The sequence below is a fragment of the Bicyclus anynana genome, chromosome Z (assembly GCF_947172395.1).
Source record: "Bicyclus anynana chromosome Z, ilBicAnyn1.1, whole genome shotgun sequence".
Classification (NCBI taxonomy): domain Eukaryota; kingdom Metazoa; phylum Arthropoda; class Insecta; order Lepidoptera; family Nymphalidae; genus Bicyclus; species Bicyclus anynana.
The window spans coordinates 6,095,570-6,117,756 of NC_069110.1; the positions used below are offsets into that span (position 1 = coordinate 6,095,570).

The 22,187-nt window shown below is 37.2% G+C and overlaps 2 protein-coding genes across 4 annotated transcripts in view; both read left to right on the forward strand.

Moving 5' to 3' along the window:
* The window catches only part of LOC112048334 (uncharacterized), a 48,458-nt gene extending 42,743 nt beyond the window's left edge, over positions 1-5,715 (forward strand). For all 3 annotated transcript variants that reach the window (XM_024085826.2, XM_024085834.2, XM_052890855.1), the window contains 4 exons: positions 870-1,025; positions 1,707-1,881; positions 3,701-3,856; positions 4,218-5,715. In XM_024085826.2, coding sequence (XP_023941594.1) covers positions 870-1,025; positions 1,707-1,881; positions 3,701-3,856; positions 4,218-4,430 — 700 coding nt within the window. In that variant the 3' untranslated portion in view covers positions 4,431-5,715. The remainder of the gene's footprint in view (positions 1-869; positions 1,026-1,706; positions 1,882-3,700; positions 3,857-4,217) is intronic.
* Positions 5,716-6,586: 871 nt separating this feature from the next.
* On the forward strand, positions 6,587-20,999 carry LOC112048346 (D-3-phosphoglycerate dehydrogenase). Its single transcript, XM_024085846.2, has 8 exons — positions 6,587-6,744; positions 7,338-7,479; positions 7,561-7,712; positions 9,082-9,301; positions 16,368-16,500; positions 17,573-17,688; positions 19,019-19,121; positions 20,385-20,999. Exons 2-8 carry the CDS (start codon positions 7,345-7,347, stop codon positions 20,510-20,512), a joined length of 987 nt encoding a protein of 328 aa, XP_023941614.1. The 5' UTR covers positions 6,587-6,744; positions 7,338-7,344; the 3' UTR covers positions 20,513-20,999.
* The last annotated feature ends 1,188 nt before the right edge of the window (positions 21,000-22,187 follow it).

The following is a 22,187-nucleotide window of genomic DNA, read 5'->3' on the forward strand; positions in this document are numbered from 1 at the left end:
ACCACCATATTTTGCAATAAACTGTTGCTACAGCCGAGGAGTCCACTCATTAAATTACTTATACAATGAAGTTCATGGTAACCGTCGAAACGGCGTCGTTCATTACATAAGCATAGGGAGGTAGGGGGTATTTTTGATGACATGGGGAGGGGGCTCTAGATGGTGATAACGTCGGCAGTAGTTATTTATTTTTTCACAAATCCCGCGGAAACCATCGAATTTTCAGGGATAATAAGCAGCCTATATTTTGCTCAAGAGTCTGCACTATCTTCCAGTGAGCTTCCAAAGATTAGCCCGGACAAATAGACAAACATACAAAAATTTCAAAACAGCTTTTTACAAACCTTGCCCATATTGAATGGTGGCAAGAATACTGTCTACAGTTTTACGCTGGACAGCCAGGCTGATCCTTTGCCCAAGAAATGAACCAGCCCTTCTGTCACCAGTCGAAGCAACTAACCGCGGTGAAATAATTCGCAGATTTTTTTTGGCACTCTGGCAACTTGTCTTAACTGGCCATGTCTTAAGGGTCTCCACGGAAAAGGAATAAATATGTAACTCTCAGTCAGAGAAGCATACTTGTGCCACTTACCGGTTTCAGTTATTTCTGCTGCAGCTCCCGGTTTTGATTCTATTCCCCTAACACTTGATTCTATGACACGGTGCTAATGAAGCGTCCCAAATTAGGGCCCGCCCCATTTCCAAGGTGACCATCGTCAATCCATCAAGTCTCTTGCCATCATCCCGACTTATTCCTGATGGCTCGATTAGCGTAGGAATATTTGTGGTGGTAAAAGCCCTTTAAAATTAAATTATATAGTATTTCAGTTATTTGTTTTTGGTTTTAATCATCTCTTGTTTTTACCCAGGCCAAGACTTCGTCCAGGTCAGCGAAGAATCCCAACCACAACCACACCAGCCAGTTCATCTGCAGAAGTAGGAGAAACCGTATCTCCAGTGACCAGCGGGAACCCTTCCTCCGGTGAAGTGGTTGAAACTACGCCCAACCCTTCTAGAACAATCGGGTAACAATAACTTTTTTTATTCATAAAAGTGATATTGAAGTAATTACGGGTACCCCTCGGTTTCACTCGTGTATTTCTCGTTCTCGCGGGTGTAAGGGTATGAACTATAGCATGTTACTCGTTGATAATATAGCTCTCCATTGTTGAAAGATTTTTTAAAATCGGATCGGATATTAAATTTTTTTTTTTAACAACAAACAAATAATTAAACAAAGCCACTTACGTATTTATGATAGTCGCATGGATGGAGTTTTAGTGGATTTTTAAATTATTTTCATTTATTTTCGAAGTTAGTATTATACATATAATATGGAACCAGAGAATTATATTACCAGATCAGACTTGAGCCAATGTACAAGTTATAAATATGCAAATTGACTTACTCCCACTCGAACTCGGGACTTTCTACATAAAGGCCACATCACATACCTTCAAAGAGATTGCTTGAATTTCGGAAATACAAAATTCTCGTGCCACAGTGTTAATTGACATAACTATACTCCTCCGAAACGGCTTCAACGATTTTTATGTAGTTTTAGATGTATACCCACCGCTTAGGTTATATAATTTTTATACCCTTAATAGTCTAATTTTTGTTTTTTATTTTTTGAGACAATTTCAGGTCAGATAGGTTTTTATAAGAAAGTAGCAAATGCTTCATGTTTGTGTTTCCTCTGGCAGTCGTAAACCTGGTGCAAGGCCTGTAGCTCTGCGCCCAGGACCAAGGTTGAACATCAGGCCCAGTTCTCGCTTGAGGCCTGGCCTGTCAAGTGCAGCGCCGACAGAGGCCGCTTCTGAGGCCCCAGTGGCTGAGACACCAGCGTCCGAGGCACCTGCAACTGAATCTGACGCTGAGGTTTGTGTTGTATTTTATAACTAGCAGATACGCCGTGATAGCCCAGTGGATATGACCCCTGCTTCCGATTCCGGAGAGTGTGAGTTCGAATCCGGTCCGGGGCATGCACCTCCAACTTTTCAGTTGTGTGCATTTTAAGAAATTAGATATCACGTGTCTCAAACGATGAAGGAAAACATCATGAGGAAACCTGCATACCAGAGGATTTTCTTAATTCTCTGCGTGTGTGAAGTCTGCTAATCCGCATTGGGCCAGCGTGGTGGACTATTCGCCCTCTCATTCTGAGCGGAGACTCGAGCTCAGAATGTAGATCCAGAGGTTACCCCTCTCAAACTGTCATCATCATCATTATAAACCCATATTCGGCTCACTGCTGAGCTCGAGTCTCCTCTCAGAATGAGAGGGGTTCCGCCAATAGTCCATCACGCTGGCCCAATGCGAATTGGCAGACTTCACACACGCGGAGAATTAAGAAAAATCTCTGGTATGCAGATATCCTCACGATGTTTTCCTTCACCGTTTGGGACACGTGATATTTAATTTCTTAAAATGCACACAACTGCAAAGTTGGAGAGTCTCAAACTGTACATAATTTATAATATAATATCATAGATGGTCCTTGTATTACTTTTTATTTCGATATCATTAAAACAGAGACAGCAAACAGAGAGGCTTGCTTCGAGATTAGCTTTTAAATACATAAGCCTCAATAGCTCAACGGTAAGAGCACATCACCGAGGGGTGGTGGTTCGATCCCCGCCTATTGTCTATAGTCGTACCCACTCCTAGCACAATCTTTTGATGGCAAGTATTATTTTCTAAAAAAAAAAACGGTCCATAACCAACAAATAAACAGATAAAATTGTGTAATACAAAAAAGTCGAATTTCCTATTTTAAGTAGGTAATGGAAATTCGACTCTTTCAGATATTGTAGATACGTATATTTGTATAACATGTATACAATACAAGTACTGTCCAAGTGGTTGAAAGTGAACCAAGGGCAGCAACTTTTAATTTACGATTGAGTTGTATTGAAGAATGTTGTAATAACAGAATAAAATAAATATCTAAACATCATTTTATTTGCGAGAAATAATCTGTTGAATACTGTGACGACAGTATACTTTTGACCATATACTCAAGTTACGCAAGTTATATATACGCAAGTTTGTTGATGACACTCCCATGATTTTCGGTCGACAGGGGGGAAAGACTGAGCGGGTGTGAAATTGTGCGTGCGGGGAAGTGAGGTGCATCAGTCGTGGGTATTTCATTAGTCGCTACACGCCCCGGCCCGCGCGGACCATCGGGAGTGTTACGAACGAATTTGCCAAGATATAATAATCTCCATCAAATTATGCATGCATATTTGTGTATATGCATGCATAATTTATGGTAGTCATACACCAAGATTGGACAAACACCACTTATAGACTAAGAGCCCGTGACCCCAGACCTTCATCGTTTTATAAAATCTGAAAGTTTGAGCTCATACTCCTACCATAAGTAAATACGGTGGCCAACTATGGAGTTTGAACCCTGGTGGCTTTGGGAGGTACCAGATTTGGAAGGCATTCAAACTTCCTCCTTTGAGTATGCTGCAAAATCTCTGTTGGTTTTCCCATTATATTTATAAAAGTATTTCGTAAGCAAAATAAATATTTATTAACATCTTTATTAGACACATATCAATTACAAAAAAAAGCATTATACAAATTACAACCGTAAGGCGACTTTATTACTAAAATTGGTCTTAGATCATATTTTTAGTTTCTGTTACGATTTTGATACTATATTCTTTGGTTTATATTTTTACAGGGTTCAGTGCCAACCCCAGCACCGGAACAACCTCGCGGAGTGTTGAAACTTCGCAATCGTCTGCAGGTATCACCTTCTCCCAAACCTCGAGTAGCCGTTACGCCGCCAGCGCGTCGCCCCAACCCTCTTCTGAAGAAGAGATTACCTTCTACTGTGGTATGTGTACCCTTCTGACTTTCAAGAATTCTTTGCGTTAATCTGGATCCGTTTCTTATTATAAAGCTGGGAAGTTAATGACTATCTTGTGTCTAGTAAATCAATTTAGCAACGTATTGCAGTTGTAATGAGACAGTCATCTATTAAGATAATTATAAGACTGACTGAAAGCTGGTCTGCATATAAAACAAAACTTTTATCAAAGTACCATTTAGTATAGTTAATAATAAAAAAATTAAATAGTTTATTTCGTTAACATCAATCAGTAACAAATAATTAAATGCTAGAAGTCTTCTTTTAAGAGTTGTACACTCCTGTGACAGAAGAGTTAAAATGATTGACAAAACGTTTTTTTTCTTAGGCTACAACAGAAGCACCGAAGAAGGCGACAGAGTCGACAGAAGAGAGCACCAGTGCAGAGAAAAGTGAAGTTGAAGCTGAAACCGAGGCCGTAGCAGCGGAAACGACTCCCGCCCCTCCATTACGAGGACTTGATGCCCTCATTGCCAGGAGACGCGCCGCTGGGGTTGGCGCCAGGCCAGTCCGTCCCGTCAGAGGAGCAAGATCCCCTTGATAACGTTAACAAACCTTCCGTTAACTAAATCTACACTACGACAAAAACCGTTTGTTACAAAACTTTGAAAACGCAAACTCGTCTCGTAAATGTCCATATTGGACGTCTAGTTGCCTTGTTATGCACACTAAAACTACAATTAGCCATATAAATTGAATGTCGTAGTGTAAATTTAGCGTTACTCTATGACGACGGTCACCGAGAGAATTTTTAATGCAATCTGTTTAATCAAATTTAGTACTTTTAATATTTACATCAATAGTACTGTGCTGGTTTGTAAGTTCAATTGGAGGGACTAGAACTTCGCAAATGATTTTTCGTGTACTTTTTATTTCTCGGTGAAACATTTACCGCTCGTCATGTTAGTCAAATTATTCCCCAAACTGCTTAGATATTACTCTAATTCTCAGTTTTTTTTTAATAATTACTAGTTGTATGGTACCTTATATATAATTAGATTTTAGTTACTTATTTTTTAAACTGTTTGTAGTGTCCCCGACACGTAACCATTTTTTATAAAGATCTTTTCAATAATTTTAAATATTTGCATTATGTACATATTAGAAGTTAATTTTGTTACAAGTAGGTGTATATCCAGGGGTTGATTTTGGAAAGGAGCCAATTGCTTGGCAACCATAAACTTATAAACCAAATTACTAACCATCGAAATCCATTATAGTGGAGATATCCTAATCGCCAAAGTATGCCCATATTACTAGGGACGCTGTAAAACTTTAAGAAGAATGCTTTTCATTTATATAAGAAGTGGATTACGTCATCTATAAGCGTCGACTAGTTCCTTAAATAGTGAATATTGATAGTAATGACGATCTGATGACAAGCATCGGTGCTATTACTCTTCACCAGGCGGTTCGAAATCTACGTATTTATAATATAACTTCGATAACATATGCCGTTAGTATGTTTACGCCATAAACCAAATCACTCATTACTTTAACATTTCTTTGAATGTGTACCATATTACAAGGTATAACTTACTTAACTAAAGTTCATCTTAAATTCGGTAGATGTCTAAATGTTTCTTTAATTATTCGACATGATAGATGTATGTGGAAAACATCGACGATTTTATATACTCAATTATCTTTATTTATTATATTAAGTGGTCAAAATGTTTTAGGGCTTAAGTGAGATGGTTATTAATCTTTTCGATAATCATCAATTTCGCTAGAAACGTCTGTTGAAGCACTGATAGTTAGTGCCATCGTGATATGTTTTGTATCTTTCGTAAGTGTGATAATAAAATAAATAATAAGATAACGTTTGCTGTTGTTTTTATTTTTCCCCATTCTTATAATTATATATTAGTTTTATGTAATCATGTTGTTTTCCTGCTTGAGGTTTTCCCCTTGTATTTATAACTGGAAGATGGCTTATGTAATGATCAAATATTTTCAATATGTTTTAGTCAAAACTCTGATTAAATGGAGTTAATTTGATATTCATATTCATCATCATCATCGTCATCTTATCAACCGACGATGTTGTAGGGACTTCCAAACATCTCGATGTTAATATTAGTATGGTTTAATTTATAATTGGCAACTTTGACTTAAAATAATTAAGAGAATCCATTAAGGGTAACTTCAAATCAAACAAATAATTAGTAATGCTTTAAAGGCGACCACGAACGTAAAATAAAATATGGCGTAAGAAATTTACATAAGACTGGGTCAAACAAACAACTTATTAAAAACAAAACAAGATTGTTTTGTTATTAGTAGTTTTAAAGAGGCAAGAGGTTACAAAATATCGAAAACTGCTTGACTTAAAAAGATGAAATTTGTAGGGAAGTAGTACGAGTATATCCAGTAGACGTCCTAATAACAGATATTGCGCTAGGTCCGAATTAAAGAGGTCTAGGGCGGACAAAGTCGTCGGCGTCCTCTGGTCAAAGTGTGATCAAATGATCATGCAAAAAAATAAACGGTAACAAGTCATCAAAGTTATAAACGAAAAATCTATAGTAGTTATGATTAAGATATAAGTGAATGTCACGATCATTAACAGAGATTAAATAATACGACGAAAATATATTTAATCATGTCATGATAAAATAATATGATGCAAAGAGATTCGCAATATACTCACACGAGACCGTGTGTATATTCTCTTTGCGCACGGACAAACATTCATTCGATGGGTTCAAATACTCGTAACGTCTACGAGATAATTTAAGTTGCTTGACTGCTTCGCTCCGTCATCTGTATTGTCCCACCAGCCACCGAGTCAGTCAGTCGCTAACGCACCACGACACGATTTACACATAACCATTGCCACATACTTGAATACTGTAAGTACATCTTTCTTTATCGTCTTATCGTGCTATTAATATTTGTTTTACATCCATATTATCCATTTCTTTCTACACAGTTTTAGATTGTGGAACGATATTGTATTTTGATTGCAATTTATATTATTTAATGCTCGACCACGCCGGTGATTTACATTAATTAACAATCAACCGTTCATTTTTATCACGTTGAATAATTCTGTCTTTCTGTGTCGTGTACATATTTATTTTGTGCGATAATAAATGCAACAACGATTAAATAAAAAGTAATTTAAATAACATCGCCGATAAATAAGTGGTCTTCGATATTTAGGACGCCCAGAAAACACGTAAATATTAAAGAATCTTTGATATAAATTGTTACTATACAAATATTATTTTCCATTTTAATTCTATGACCTTAGATGTAGCTTTTGTTCTAATTATAGTTATCTAATAACGTTATCGTGGCGAAGAAATTTCCGATGAAATTAGATTTAATGATATCGTTAGGGAAGGTAGGCACATTATCATTTTTGACCAACGCGTGTTCTTTTGACTCGAGTTGAATTATTATATTATAATAAGTATTTTTTGTTTTTTTGTAATAACAGTTAAAACATGGTTCTCGAAATTAACTCAGTGCTGATAGTGGATGGTGTTGGAGCGAGATGCGCGGAAATTCTGAACTCACACAAGATCAAAGTAACTACAAAAGCGAAAATAACAAAAGAAGAACTGTTAAAAGAAATTCCTGTAAGTATCCACAAAGTTTAAAAAAGAATAGTTAATCATTTAGTTGTGGAATCTATTTAAATGGTTGTATTTTTTTTGTAGAACCACGAAGCTTTGGTAGTTAGATCCGCATCCCAAGTGACTAAAGAAGTATTGGATGCAGGGACTAAATTAAAAGTAGTAGGGCGCGCGGGAGCGGGTGTTGACAATATTGACGTCGAAGCGGCTGGTGCAAAGGGTATTGGGGTTATCAAGTAAGATTTTATACTGCATTTTTTTTAAATTTAAGGACCGGTTTTAGCACCTTCTACTAAGTGTCTGATAAATTCAAATAAAATTGAAGTGTCTGTCCGAATTTTTATAATAATTGTGCTTTCTCTTGTGCCATTTAAGTAATCCAACTAAACAAAAACGTTAACTACTTTATTTGAGATTTTCGTCTATCTGTCTGTTTTTGACCGGGCTAATATCTGGAACGACTGAACCGATTTTAATGGGACATTCACTGGAAGATAAAGGAGATTATTGAGCAACATATCTATTACTTTTTATCCCGAAAAAATACCTTTCTCTTTATTTTCCCTCGCGATTTGACTTAGGTAAATACTTTTAATTTAGTATTAGTTTATCTTTGTTTGTCTTGATAATATTATAGGTAGGTAAGATCGTAACGCAGTCAATGCACTCTTATCAACGCTATTGTAAATATTAATAACATTGAATCATTGAAAATATTGAATTAATACTAAATACTCGTAGGCTATTTTAAAAGACCTGCTGCAGGGCCAGAGGAGCTATGTATGCTATTATGACCCACCATGACCCACCGGCCACCACGTTACTCTAATGTGGGTTGGCGGGCTTAGAGTGAAGGTTAAATTCACTAATAACTATTCGTACTCTCCATGGCACGAGGCTGTAACGCCACCAAACCTTTCAACTTGAAATTTCTTAGAAGAAAAAAAAATGTTGTTTTTCATAGCCCGAAACCAGAATTGGTGATCCAAAACCACTCAATATAAAGAGGTAAAGTTTGTGGTGTTGTAGGGGTAATCTCTGTAAAATCTACTTAACTGATTTTGAAAATTCTTTTACCACTAGTAAGCCACGTTGTGAGTGTCATTGGCTATATTTTATCCCAGTATTCTCCCGGGAACAGGAACTACGCGGCCAATCGTGTTGATTAGTCGCGTATTGTTTCCATAAAAAGTGGGGAGTTAGAGAGGGTTCGCGATCGGTTAGCGGGAACAACTTGCGACATAAGGCGCTCGTCTAACGGTCGGCTTCAGCTTTTAGTGTGCTCGTGGTGTTCAAGCCGTCCGCATTTCTTGTTGTGTAATTCTTTATGGATAAGCAATTAAGCAGGCAGAGTGACTTGAGTGGAAAAGGGGAGTGTTAGATGACTGTCAAGGGATCCCTTATCCTTAAGTTCGTGACTCCACTCAAGATCATTGTCTGCCAGTCTAGGGTCTTATTTTGGTTAAAGTTTCATTTGTTAATCGAGTTGTCCTGACAAATATTGTGAATCATCATATTCAACTTTGTTCGATATTGATTTTCATATTTTTGTAATCCACATAGGCTAAAAATATAATTAAAATGTCTATTCTTTATCGTTTCTAGTGCTCCAGGCGCAAACGCTTTGAGTGCTTGTGAGTTGACATGCGGTTTGACTTTGGCGCTGGCTCGTCACGTGGTCCCTGCTTCTGCAGCTTTGAAGGAAGGGCGGTGGGAACGGGCGCAGTACACTGGCACTGAAGTGTTTGGAAAAACTATGGGCGTCATCGGACTTGGCCGGGTTGGAAGGGAAGTTGCATTCCGCATGAATGCATTCGGAATGAAGGTTAGTACTAATTTAGACAACATCATCATCATTACGGCCAATCAGCAGGTTAATAAATACCAGTGGCGTGCACAAGGTTTTTAAGAAGGGTAGGCACTAGACTTACAAATTGTAAGAAGTGGAAAATTCCTTCGCCAATACAGGTTTTACTTAATCCTCAGGGTATGTTTGCATCTTTGACGTATGTTAGTTGAAATATACGAAATAGAGTTTCTATGTTAAACGTCATCCGGTGTTTACTGGTGCATACTCGTATTACACAGTAGGTAAATGACATTTTGTCAATTTATTTGATGTTTATTTTAATAAGTTGATTATAAAGACCAAAATAGAGAATAGGCCAGCAGGTGGTCCAGAAGAATAAATCCACCAAACGTCAATAGAGATTTAATATTTTTCAATATAGACCGCGAGCCTGCAATGACCAGACTAATCGCATTTTAAGAAGGCTGACACTTTGTCAGCCTATTGGTTCAGTATTGGAGGTTGGAATGTGGTGGCTTTAAAAGATGGTTTCAAGGGCCCACACTCTCACGTCCAAGTTTAAAGAGTATTTTATTATATTTCCTCTGCATAAAAATATAAAAAATCTTGTTAATTTATAATCAATCATGCTTAAGCTTCGCGGCTTATCATTATCGGCTTATCTACCGAAAAACACGACTTCGTCCACGTGAACACCCTACCTCACCTACCCTACCCTGAATATCATATGGTTCTAAGCTACGTTTCCACCAATTTTCAGCCAAATCGGTAGAGCCGTTCTTAAATTATAAATAGTGTAACTAACACGGTAAGTGGCTCAAGTATGCCTCTCTGACAGAGAGTTACATATTTGTACCTTTTGCCGTGGAGACCCTTGGGCCATGGAGTCGCAGTACCAAAAAATTTTACCGTATCATTTTACCGCGGCTTGTTGCCTCGACTGGTGACAGAAGGGCTGGTTCATTTTTTGTACAAAGGATCAGCCTGGCTGTCCAGCGCGGAAATGCAGCCAGTATTCTTGCCACCATTCCACGTGGGCATGATTTGTATAGTAATTGGGATAAGTTAGCTTAAGTTCCTTATTGTATTCTTTCTCAATAAAAAAAAAACTATCACGAACATATTAAGAGATTATGTGGCTACGAAAGACACCGAGTTAGCGAATAGCACAGCTAAGTGAGTAATCAGCAATTTCATGTGAACCGTTTCCTGTAGCCCATGTACCAAAACTGCGCTCTCCAGTGCAGAGTCGGCATTTCAACATCTAAGAACGTTAACGCTCTTCGAATTATATACACACCGCACGTCCGCTTTGCGATTCGTTGAAATCATGTTGAGACTTTTGCTAGCCTAGACTAGCCTTTATAGTGGTAGCTTGTGCGCTTTTTGTTCTCCGAGAATAGAGTATATTTGGCTGGTGGGAGGCTTCGGCCGTGGCTAGTTACCACCGCACGTACCGCCAAGCAATTTATCGTTCCGGTGTCGTGTAGAAACCGAAAGGGGTGTGGATTTTCATCCTCCTCCTCTCCTCCTAACAAGTTAGCCCGCTTACGTCTTAGATTGCATTATCACTTACCATTAGGTGAGATTAAAGTCAAGAGCTAACTTGTAAAGAATTATATATTATATAAGTATAGATAGAGTAGAGTCTCAATTTCCAATACAGTGAAATATCATAATAGAGTCTTAATTAGATTTGATAAATAGTTTCTAAATAAATAAGTTTCTAAAGTCGCCTAAAGTATAAGTTATTATGTATTCTGTGGTTTAAGAATATTAATATGTTACAAAATATTGAAATTATAAGAAAATAGGTATAATTTTGTTGGTTTCTTGCGAAAGAAAACATATTATGTATATATGAAAATTATTGCAGTTGCGAATAAGTCTATGTTGCTAACAAAGTAATATAACACTTGGTATAAATAGGTAAAGTTCATGAGGTCGTAGGAAGTAATTTTTGGATATACTGAACCAATTTTAAAAATTATGTTACCGATAGAAAGCCTCGTTTTCGTGAGTGGTGTAGGTTATATTATTCTTGTACTAACGGACGCCCTGCGAATAATTTGTGTAAGTTTTCATCACCATTTCATCATCATCATCATTTTCAGCCGATGGACGATGGACTGCTGGACATAGGCCTCTTGCATGGACCTCCAAGCATAACGATCTCGAGCCGCCAGCATCCAGCGGTTTCCTGCAATCCGCTTGATGTCCTCGGTCCATCTAGTGGGGGGTCGACCAACACTGCGCTTTCCGGTGTCGCCATTCTAACACCTTGGGAACCCAACGTCCATCGGCTCTTCGAACTATGTGGCCTGCCCATTGCCACTTCAGCTTCGCGACTCGCTGAGCTATGTCGGTGACTTTGGTTCGTCTGCGGATCTCCTCATTTTTGATTCGATCACGCAGAGAAACTCCAAGCATAGATCGCTCCATCGCCCGCTGAGTGATTTTAAGCCTTCTAATGAGGCCCATAGTTAGCGACCAAGTTTCGGATCCGTATGTCATCACTGGCAACACGCACTGTTCGAAGACTTCTGTCTGTCTGACTTGTGACTGTCATCACCATTTATTTATCATTAAATTTTACATATTAAAAATGTGATAGTCACTGTATTTATTATTGTGTAGATAACTTGAAAAAAAAATAACACAAAAATTAAAATGCGAAAAATAAACTCATTATTACGTTTAATTAAGTCGGTAGGTTTAATTGTTGTTACGGAGAGCCACTCTCACATTTCCATTTTACCATGAGTGATGAAAGTTGAAAGGAAGGGTTACTCTAAAAAAAAACAATTGTAAAAAGTCGCAGGGAAGCGAAATGTGGAATTTCATTTACTTTATTTATTAACATTATTTCTATGTAACCATTAAATTAATGCAACAAAGTAGGCCATTGAAGGTTTTCATCATCGGTTCGACTTCACAAAATTATGCTTACCGTAGGCAAATGCGGTTACTATAACCAAAAAAGGTTACTATAAAAACGGCTAAACCTTTTGTAAAAGTTTCAACCGCATATTAATTCTCATACGGGTGAAATTTTTAACTCCATAGTTTTCAAAATTCTCTTTTATATGTTATCCAAACGTTTAGAGACCATTTTTCAAAAACATGAAAAATGCCTGACTTTTTATTTCAGAAAAAAATTAACCCCTTTCAACTCTTTAGGGGTTGATTTCTTTATCTCCGTTACATTTCACATCCCAACGATAGTTTACCTATTAACGTGAACATAACTTGAAAAATAACAGTATGTTATAAAACTCAACCCCATAGGAAACAAATTTTTAAGATTCTTGTCTTATATTTAACCATTCGTTTGTAGACCATTTTTAAACACAAATTAGAAAAATGGTTAATTTTCAACATTATAAATTACGTGTTTTAAACTGAGCCTACTAGAAATAAATGAATTTTGAAATTTGAATTATCTTTAGTCAATCACCGTGAACATAACGGGAAATATCACACATTTTCTAAAAAAAAAATTCAACCCCTATTCTACCCCGTTGGTGTGGAATATAATTTTGAAATTTTCGTTTATATTTCAACCAATCATTTATAGACCTTTTATCAAAAACGTAACTTGAAAAGGCTTGTTTTTTATTTCAACCCCTTTCAACTCTTTAGGAGTTGAATGTTTTATCCCCATTACATTTCACATTCTATCGATAAAAACTTTTAATTTTTTACAAATATAACTCGAAGAATGGCTGATTTTTATTTATAGCAAAATTTTAACCTAGGGGTTGAATTTCAAATGTTCTTGAATACATTTCGTATTGTTTTCACGTAAAAATTAAGGATTGTCCAAACTTTCACCCCCTTCTATTTTTATTTTAGGGGCAAAGAATAACTCTGTTCCAAGGTCCCGTTTACCAAAATTCATTTTGATCGGTTCAGCCGTTTATCTGTGAAAATGTAACAGACAGACAGACAGACTTTCTTCCGCATTTATATTTATCTATACTAATATTATAAACAGGTAAAGTTTGTAAGTTTGTAACATTCTTTGTAAGGGCAATGTTTTCTGTGGTAAGGGGTAATCTTCGGAACTACTCATCCGATTTTAAGAATTCTTTCACAAGTGCTACAGGCTATATTTTATATTGGTATCATATATATTAGCAGAGTTATCACAGTTTTAGTCATACAGGTCGGACCGAAACTTCTCTTAAACAGACTTATTCGCATGCGCTGCATTAACCATTGTGTAAAATTGAAATCAATGTATGGAGACTTTGTGTACCTTTAAAAGTTCTATAAAAAAGTCCACGACACCATATATGTAACTTTTATGTATTAGCAGTTATAGTAGCCTTTTGTGTTTTAAATAATATAAATTTTATATACCTAGGTTTACGTCATTATTTTTACAACTAAACTTATTTCCTTATCAAAATAAATTATTTAATCATCACAAGGATATTATAGAGATAGGATTTAACCTTTACAGTATGTTAATTAGTTTTATAGTTTCGGAGATAATACAAAATTTCTAAAAGACAGAAATGCCGTTATATGACGCCCCGAGGTTTCAGTTACGTAGTAGCCGTTCCCGTGATCAAACATAGCCTATGATACTCACAAAAAACGTAGCTTTTTATTGTTAAAAGAATTTTTCAAATCGGTCCAGAGATTACCCCCAACAACCACACAAACTTTACCTCTTTATAATATTAGCATAGAAGTCCCTATTTCCCTTGGTCATCGCACCAGGCAATGGGCTGGACCGATTTTGCTAAGGGTAGGGGCAGGGTAGTGATAGGATAGGGGTAGGGTAAGGGTAGAGTAGAGGTAAGGTAGGGGTAGGGTAAGGTTGGGTAGGTTGAGGTTGGTAGTAGGGTAAGTTAGGGGTAGGGATGAAGTGCACATAAGTAAAAGCGAACCTTGACCGGGTCCGCTATTGGATATAATATTTTGAAATATGGGTTGAAAGTTGACATCGATTTTTACGCGTACGAAACCGCGGGCGTCCGCTAGTTATTTGTAATATCATTTATGCCACAAATTTCATTTAAGAAATTTGTGGGGCGCAAAAATTAACTTTCAAAAGGTGTTTGAACCCTGTTCAGGATAAAAATATCTCGCACCTTATAGTATTACGTGAAAATTACGTTAGCGTGACATAGAAATGAAAATTGCCATCTAGTGACGGCGCAGAGTACTAACAGAAATTAAGCCGTAGCATGGCAGGGTAGTGATAGGATAGGGGTAGGGTAAGGGTAGAGTAGAGGTAAGGTAGGGGTAGGGTAAGGTTGGGTAGGTTGAGGTTGGTAGTAGGGTAAGTTAGGGGTAGGGATGAAGTGCACATAAGTAAAAGCGAACCTTGACCTGGTCCGCTATTGGATATAATATTTTGAAATATGGGTTGAAAGTTGACATCGATTTTTACGCGTACGAAACCGCGGGCGTCCGCTAGTTATTTGTAATATCATTTATGCCACAAATTTCATTTAAGAAATTTGTGGGGCGCAAAAATTAGCTTTCAAAAGGTGTTTGAACCCTGTTCAGGATAAAAATATCTCGCACCTTATAGTATTACGTAAAAATTACGTTAGCGTGACATAGAAATGAAAATTGCCATCTAGTGACGGCGCAGAGTACTAACAGAAATTAAGCCGTAGCATGATACTGCAATTTGATATTTTGTGTGTTTTAAGTTGTGTTCAAGGTTATTTAAGGTCTAGTAAATTCATAAACTAAGGTTCAACAATAATCGGAAATTAAAATAATGCTCATCTTGATCCCTCGAAGATGATTTTTTTAGTTTTTAAATATCATTCCATTTCGTATATTTGTCATTTATTTACAATTTTTTATATCTGTAACTTTAAAAATGAAGGATTTGACAAACAATATAAGTTTGTAAACCCCTTTTTAACCCCCTTCTATTTTTATTTTAGGGGCAAAAAGTAGCCTACGTTCTGCTCCAAAATATATTACCAATATACCTAAAATTAATCTTGATCGGTTCAGTCATTTAGCCGTGAAAAAGTAACAGACAGACAGACTTACTTTCGCATTCATATCTTGAGTACGTGGGTGGGACCGCAATTCGTCGGCTAATATCAAATAAGAATATTTGAAAGATTTAAAAATTACGAGGCTTTACGATAAACAGCAAAATTCAAATCTTCTGTTTACGAAAACAGAAAGTTTAGATGTTTCAGATTTAAGAGTGTGCAATATGTAATTTGGTGGTTACAAATGGTTCTGGATCTCAGATTCTGGAAAAGTTAGGAGCCTGATATTTGGGTAAATGATATTTCAAAGTGTTAGCTTCGTTATGACTATACAAAATACACAATTTGTAAACTTTTATCGATAGTTTATTTATTTGGAAAATACATGTTTTGCTCACATTTTGCTTTCAATCGCAGGAAAGCAAACTTATTTTCTTAATTTTTTGTTTTGTATAGAAAATTAGGTATATATCCTGAACATGGCCATTTTGTTTTTCGTTATGTTGTTTAATTTACTTGCAATTAGGTAAAAATTTTGGCGCTCACGTCATAAAATTTGCGTCGCGCGTCAACCGCTCCGTGCTTTTTTCACGTGAAAGTCATAATTCGGCGTCTCGTTTGCGCTTCAAATTTTATCCATATCAAACCGACGCGCTGCGCGCTCTTAACACCTATACTCGTACCCACTTTAGCTTTTCCAGTGAAGTGAAAAGTCTGTCTCTTAGGCAACATTCCACTTGCTCAAAGTAACTTAAGTTATCTGTTCATTAAATACGTTAATTAATTGCAAAATAATTACCATATTACCCATAGATTTACGATTCGGTACAAGTATATAGACAAGACAAGAGACGTGATAGCCCAGTGGATATGACCTCTGCCTCCAATTCCGGAGAGTGTGGGTTCGAATCCGAAAACACCTCCAACTTTTCAGTTCATTTTCAGAGAATTTAAAGGTACAGGTACCAGACGCTGTGAGGTATTGATTGATTGATTTTTTCACCATCAAGTAAAATGCTTAGCATATAACACACAACCAACTAGGCTGCTAAGCGATTTATTATCTAAATTCTATAAAATATACAATGTCTGTTTTCCTGTAGGTTGTCAGCTATGACCCGTTTATACCTGCGGATGCCTATGGCAAAGAATATGGAGTTCGTATGGAGCTAAATGAGATTTGGCCAGTAGCTGATTATATCACTCTTCATATGCCACTTAATGACGACACCCGCAGTAAGTATTGGTTTCGACACATTCTAAAGGTGCTCATAGACATTAGACGGCCTCCGTGGCGCAGTGGTATGCGCGGTGGACTTACAAAACGGAGGTCCTGGGTCCCGGGAAAATCACAGTCGATCCCCGGCTGGGCCGATTGTGATTTTCTTAATTGGGCCAGGTCTGGCTGGTGGGAGGCTTCGGCCGTGGCTAGTTACCGACAAAGACGTACGGCCAAGCGATTTAGCGTTCCGGTACGATGTCGTGTAGAAACCGGAAGGGGGTGTGGATTTTCATCCTCCTCGTAACAGGTTAGCCCGCTTCCATCTTAGACTGCATCATCACTTACCATCAGGTGAGATTGTAGTCAAGAGCTAACTTAGACTTGAGCACTCACTTGTAATGAGCATTCGTGCGGATGTTACATTACAGAAAACTACGAGAACATTTTGTTGAGCATTCTATAGAGCGTTCTAGCGAGCAGATTTGCTTGGAATGGGATACATCGACGAGACGTTCGCTTGGCTCGGCTTGTTGTTCAGTTCAAATATAAAAACGGCGTATGCTTGTGAATGCTCAAGTCTATCAGCACGTATACATAAAAAGTAATGTGTTATTAGTAGTCGATTTAGCTATAAAAAACCGCAAGTATAACTCGCCCATCGATGGTTCCGTACATTATAAAGAGTTCAGGAATCGAATTTCAGATCCTTGTATACGGCAGATTTAATTACAAATATATAGTTTTGTGGGAGCCGCCTCAGTGAATATGACCTCTTCCTTCAATTTGGAGGGCGTAGGTTCGAATCCGGTCCGGGGGCATGCACCTCCAACTTTTCAGTTATGTGAAACTGGCAGGCCCTGTAGTGATCCATAGGCTGATAATGATGATTCATCACATTAATAATATAAAGGCGAAAGTTTGTGTGTGTGTTTAAGTGTGTATGTATGTTTGTTCCTCCTTTACGCTGCAGCTTGCAATTTCATTTGGTTGAAATTTGTAATGGAAATGGTCTCTGGAATAACAAATATCCCGAAAAAAAATCCCACGGGCGTCCACAAATACATATAATTTAAACATTAATTGCAGGCTTCATCAACGCCGATGTGTTGAAACAGTGCAAGAAGGGAGTCAAGATCATCAATGTAGGCCGCGGAGGACTAATCAATGAACGTGATTTACTAGACGCCCTGATTTCCGGACAGGTAAAGTTTATACCATCGATTCCCAAAGTGGTTCAGGTGGACCCACAGGGGTCTACAGAAGACTTCGGGGGGGTCTACGTTGACATGACATAAAAATGGGCGCTTACGATTCGTAAGCAGGGGTCCATGAAAATTTAACTGGTTTTAGTCCGAATGGGGAGTTTTCTAAATAAAATAATTGTGAATTGATTACTTCCTTGTGCTATAAGTAGATATCAAAAACTAAAGTTGCCTGTTTTCATCCACTCACAGCACAGGCAATTAATTAATTAACTACGTCAATTCTCACTATTTAAAAATAAACTGTTATATTCGTGGTAACTGTTCATTAAGCTGCAACGAAAACTTCCATAGGTGAATCTAATCAAATTTTTTGTCAAGTTTTGGATATAAGCAGGGGTCTACCGGAACCAGTTAAATTAGAAAGTGGTCTAAGAGAAAAAAAAGTTTGGGAACCTCTGATCTATACCAACCTTCACATTGAAAGCTGGAAAATCGTTGCCTCGTTTAGACTGATCTAGGACTCTCGCTAACATACAAGTTTCAAGAGCAACATGTGGTTATGTACATATTTGGTGTATGCGTGTATGCCTATACATAGGTGTTTATAATTTGTATAGGTTGGTACATTTATAAATAACTACAGTTATGGTATGTCACAAGACCAGTATACGTCTAGACGTCTAATTACTACTATCGGATAACTTGTTTTCCTTACGTCCAATCTTAATTAACCAATTAGGTTAATTAAAATCGGTTTACCACGAGTAAATGAGTAAATTCTAATATTTTAAATGTTAATGTAATTTGGTATGTCTGTTAAGAGGCGTTTGGAAAATTCTTGGCCAGCCAGGAAATTTCAAGCTACACTTTTTTAGTTATTTTATTTTTCAACATATTATTCTTCTGCTCAGGCAGTTAGGGAGACTGACTAGCCTCCTCTTTACACCCTTACGTTGTTTACTATGCGACTAAATGAAACTAAGCCAATTGGGTGCTTTTGTATGCCTCAGATTTGGCGCGCTAGTGACATACACTAGATCATAATTATAATAGAAATAACATGAATAGTTTAAAAAACTAAATAAACACGCTTGATACCCATATCATAGGGGTGAATATCAAATAGCCTGTCCGCCATCTTGGACGTCCGCCATATTGAATTTAAGTCAAGTGACAATTTTTTTCGTATTCCTGACAGCAAACCCTTTCATTTGATATCCATATCATGGGGTGGATTTCAAACAACCAGTCCGCCAACTTGCGGAGGCCGAATAATTTAAGTATTCTGCAGATATCATTGTTCTCAGCTGCTTTACAAAATTTCCAGGTCAGCGGAGCGGCTCTCGATGTGTTTGAACAAGAACCACCCACTGATCCATTGACTTGGGAAATTATCAAGCATCCTTCCGTATTGGCGTCTCCTCATCTTGGTAATATTTCTCATTTTTTTAACTTCATTTCTGTGATCATACCTTTGCTGATTCCTTCTGATCCTGAGCGAATGAAAGGGAAACGCTTCTGTTGAAATTAAAGCGTTAGTTGTAATAATTGCTGCAAATATCATCAATACCAGCTGATTGTCCACTGTCCTTAAGAGAGACCTAAGTTTACTGCTGAACATAGGTCAACGATTTCGAAACAATACGATTCTGCCTCTGTAGTCAAGTGGCACTACGATTCTCTTTCTACGATCGTAAACGCTTCGAAAAGTAGAAAAAAATAGGAATAACATTTGTTATCGACAGGTCACGTGATCACGATCTGTCATTCCCATACATTTTTCTAGTTTTCGAAGCGTTTGCGATCGTAGAAAAAGAATCGATGTGCCACTTAGCTACAGGGACCGAGCCGCTAGCATCCACAACTAAATAGATCTAGATTTTTTCTTTCGATAGTTTAGCGATTGTATTTATATGTACCCAACTAAAAACTTTTACCCTTAGAAATTTATCGAAGTAAGTATTTTCGTCATCGACATGGTTTTCTTAAACGATGACTCCCTTAATTGATGTCTTCATATCAACACCTTGATCGTCTAATAAACCTTTACTGAGTGTAAATCGCCATTTAATTTGGTACCGACCATCAGTTTTCAAACTTTGTGCCTATGGAAGAGACTAAACTTTAAATCATTAAGTAACTTGCATTTCAATTAATCGCAATAATTATTTCTACTAATCTTTATCAAGAATATTTGCCGTAGTTCAAAATATTCAGAAAAGAAAGAAGATTTAGGACTTCATTAGGTACTATGATATTATAAAACTAAAATTAACATGAATAGTTTAAAAAACTAAAAAACACTCTTGATATAATGGGGGTGCTTTTCAAATAGTCTGTCTGCCATCTTGGACGTCCGCCATATTGGATTTAAGTCATGTGTTTTTTTCACATCATTTTTCGTATCCATATCATGTGGGTGGATTTCAAACAGCCGGTGGATTTCTTGGTGAGGCCGCCATATTGGAATTGCAATGACTGTCTTAGCTAGTCATGTATTGTCATCAGAACTCAGAGCGTGTGCAAAATTTCATCCTAATCTAAGACTGGGAAGTGGGTCAAATTAAGAATCCACGATTTTCATACATATAGTTACAAGTGAAGCATAAGCGTGTTAGCGTGTTAATTACACCTCAATTTTTCCTTTTAACTTAATTTTGCTTGCACGACTATAACTTTATATATTGTTCTAGGTGCATCTACAAAGGAAGCTCAGATTCGTGTGGGAGAGGAAATCGCGGAGCAATTAGTGAATCTGGTTCAACCCGGCTCGTATTCAACTCCACTCGCAGAAGTAACACGCATTTTGAGGAATGCTTAATTCTGCATCTATATATTATAGAGGTTCCTCTCAGAATTAATTTAACATATCTCTCTTACCGCTTGTTAAAAAAAGATATTAAAATGAATTTTGCATGCATTTATATTACCTACCCTTCTGTTAGGAAAATAATGTTAGGTATTTATGAAAATCGTTATAAAGTGTTGAATACTTTGCATTTCTATAACTATTTTTAGGTATATTTAGAATAGTGATTCTTTTAAACTATTAAGTACATTGAGGGCTAGTTTTATCAGCTAAAGTACGTATGTAGTCTTTGCTTGGATTTTTTAAGCACATTAAGTGTAAGTAAATTTAGTAACAGGTGGCCATAATCACCGTTGGTATTAATTTCTAAAGATTATCTCACCTTGTATTTGAAGAATATTTATCGAAGCAAGACTGTTTGATGTATTGATTGTGCCTACATGCAACAGAACTTGTGTTCTTTCTTTCTTGCTAAATAAAAAATTACTTTTTTATTTTTTGAATTGTTTATCATTTTTGTCTTTATGAAATGCCTTTATGCATAGTGTGTGTGCCATGATAGCCCCTGTCTTCGCATCGAAGGGCATAGGTTCGCATCCGGTCTCCTCTAACTTTTCAGTTATGTGCATTTTAAGAAATTTAGGTTTAGACACGACGTGGTCTCAAATGGTGAAAAAAACATCGTGAGTAAAACTGCATACCTGAGAATTTTCTTAATTCTCTACGTGTGTAAAATCTGCCAATTGGACCAGCATGGTGGACTATTGTGTGGATTAACCTCTTTCATTCTGAGAGGAGACTCGTGTTGAACAGTGAGTCAAATATGGGTTGTTAATGATGATAGTGTGTGTGTGTGTGTGTACCGCAAAAGGGAAAACTGGTTGTAAAATGTACATAGAGGAGTATGTTATTACCTATGTACGGTAGTGAAAGTTAAGTAAGCCAGAAACGCATAAAAGTAAAATAAATGCAGTAGATATGAAATGGAGAAACAATGACAAAGTAACAAACTGCGTAATAAGAGAACTTTGCGTAAGAAGGAATGACTTAAATCTAGAAAGGTAAAAGGTAAAGGACGAAAGGAGTTAAATAAGGCAAGGATGAATGAAAATTTCAGAAAGGGAAGGCCAAGGTGAATGTTCCTGGATTAAATCCTGGTCATTATCAAAAATGCCAGCAGGCTTATTCACGATCTTCGACGTATGCTAGTTAACATATACGAATTTGGGATTCTATGTAAAAATGTCATCTGGATATCACACAGTAGGTAAATGACATTTTGTCAATTGATTTGATGTTCATTCTAATAGGATGATAATAAACACCAAAATAGTGAATAGGCCAGTTGGTCAAAGGCCGACAAACTTGTATAAATGGGCTGATGAGAATTAAAGATGCTAGGGAGGTATGCAAGGATCATAGCAAGTAGAAGGACGTGGTCTTTGAGATGACGCGTGATGATATGTAAATGTATGCATGGATATTCATCGATATTTTTCCTTTCTATGAAGATAACTAAAGTCATTGACATAGCTCAACGAGTTGTGAAGCTGAAGTAGCAATGGGGGGAACATAGTTCGAAGAGCCGATGGCGACCCCACACTAGCAGCGCAGTGTTTGTCGACCACCCACCAGGTGGACTGATGACATCAAGCGAGTCGCAGGGATTCGCTGTATGCGGGTGGCT

Bases quoted from the DNA above. Each gene is read 5' to 3' on its own strand.
- LOC112048346 (XM_024085846.2), top strand. From the start codon at position 7,345: ATGGTTCTCGAAATTAACTCAGTGCTGATAGTGGATGGTGTTGGAGCG. The intron at 7,480-7,560 runs GTAAGTATCCAC...TTTTTTTTGTAG, and splicing joins AACTGTTAAAAGAAATTCCT to AACCACGAAGCTTTGGTAGT. The intron at 17,689-19,018 runs GTAAAGTTTATA...CAAAATTTCCAG, and splicing joins ACGCCCTGATTTCCGGACAG to GTCAGCGGAGCGGCTCTCGA.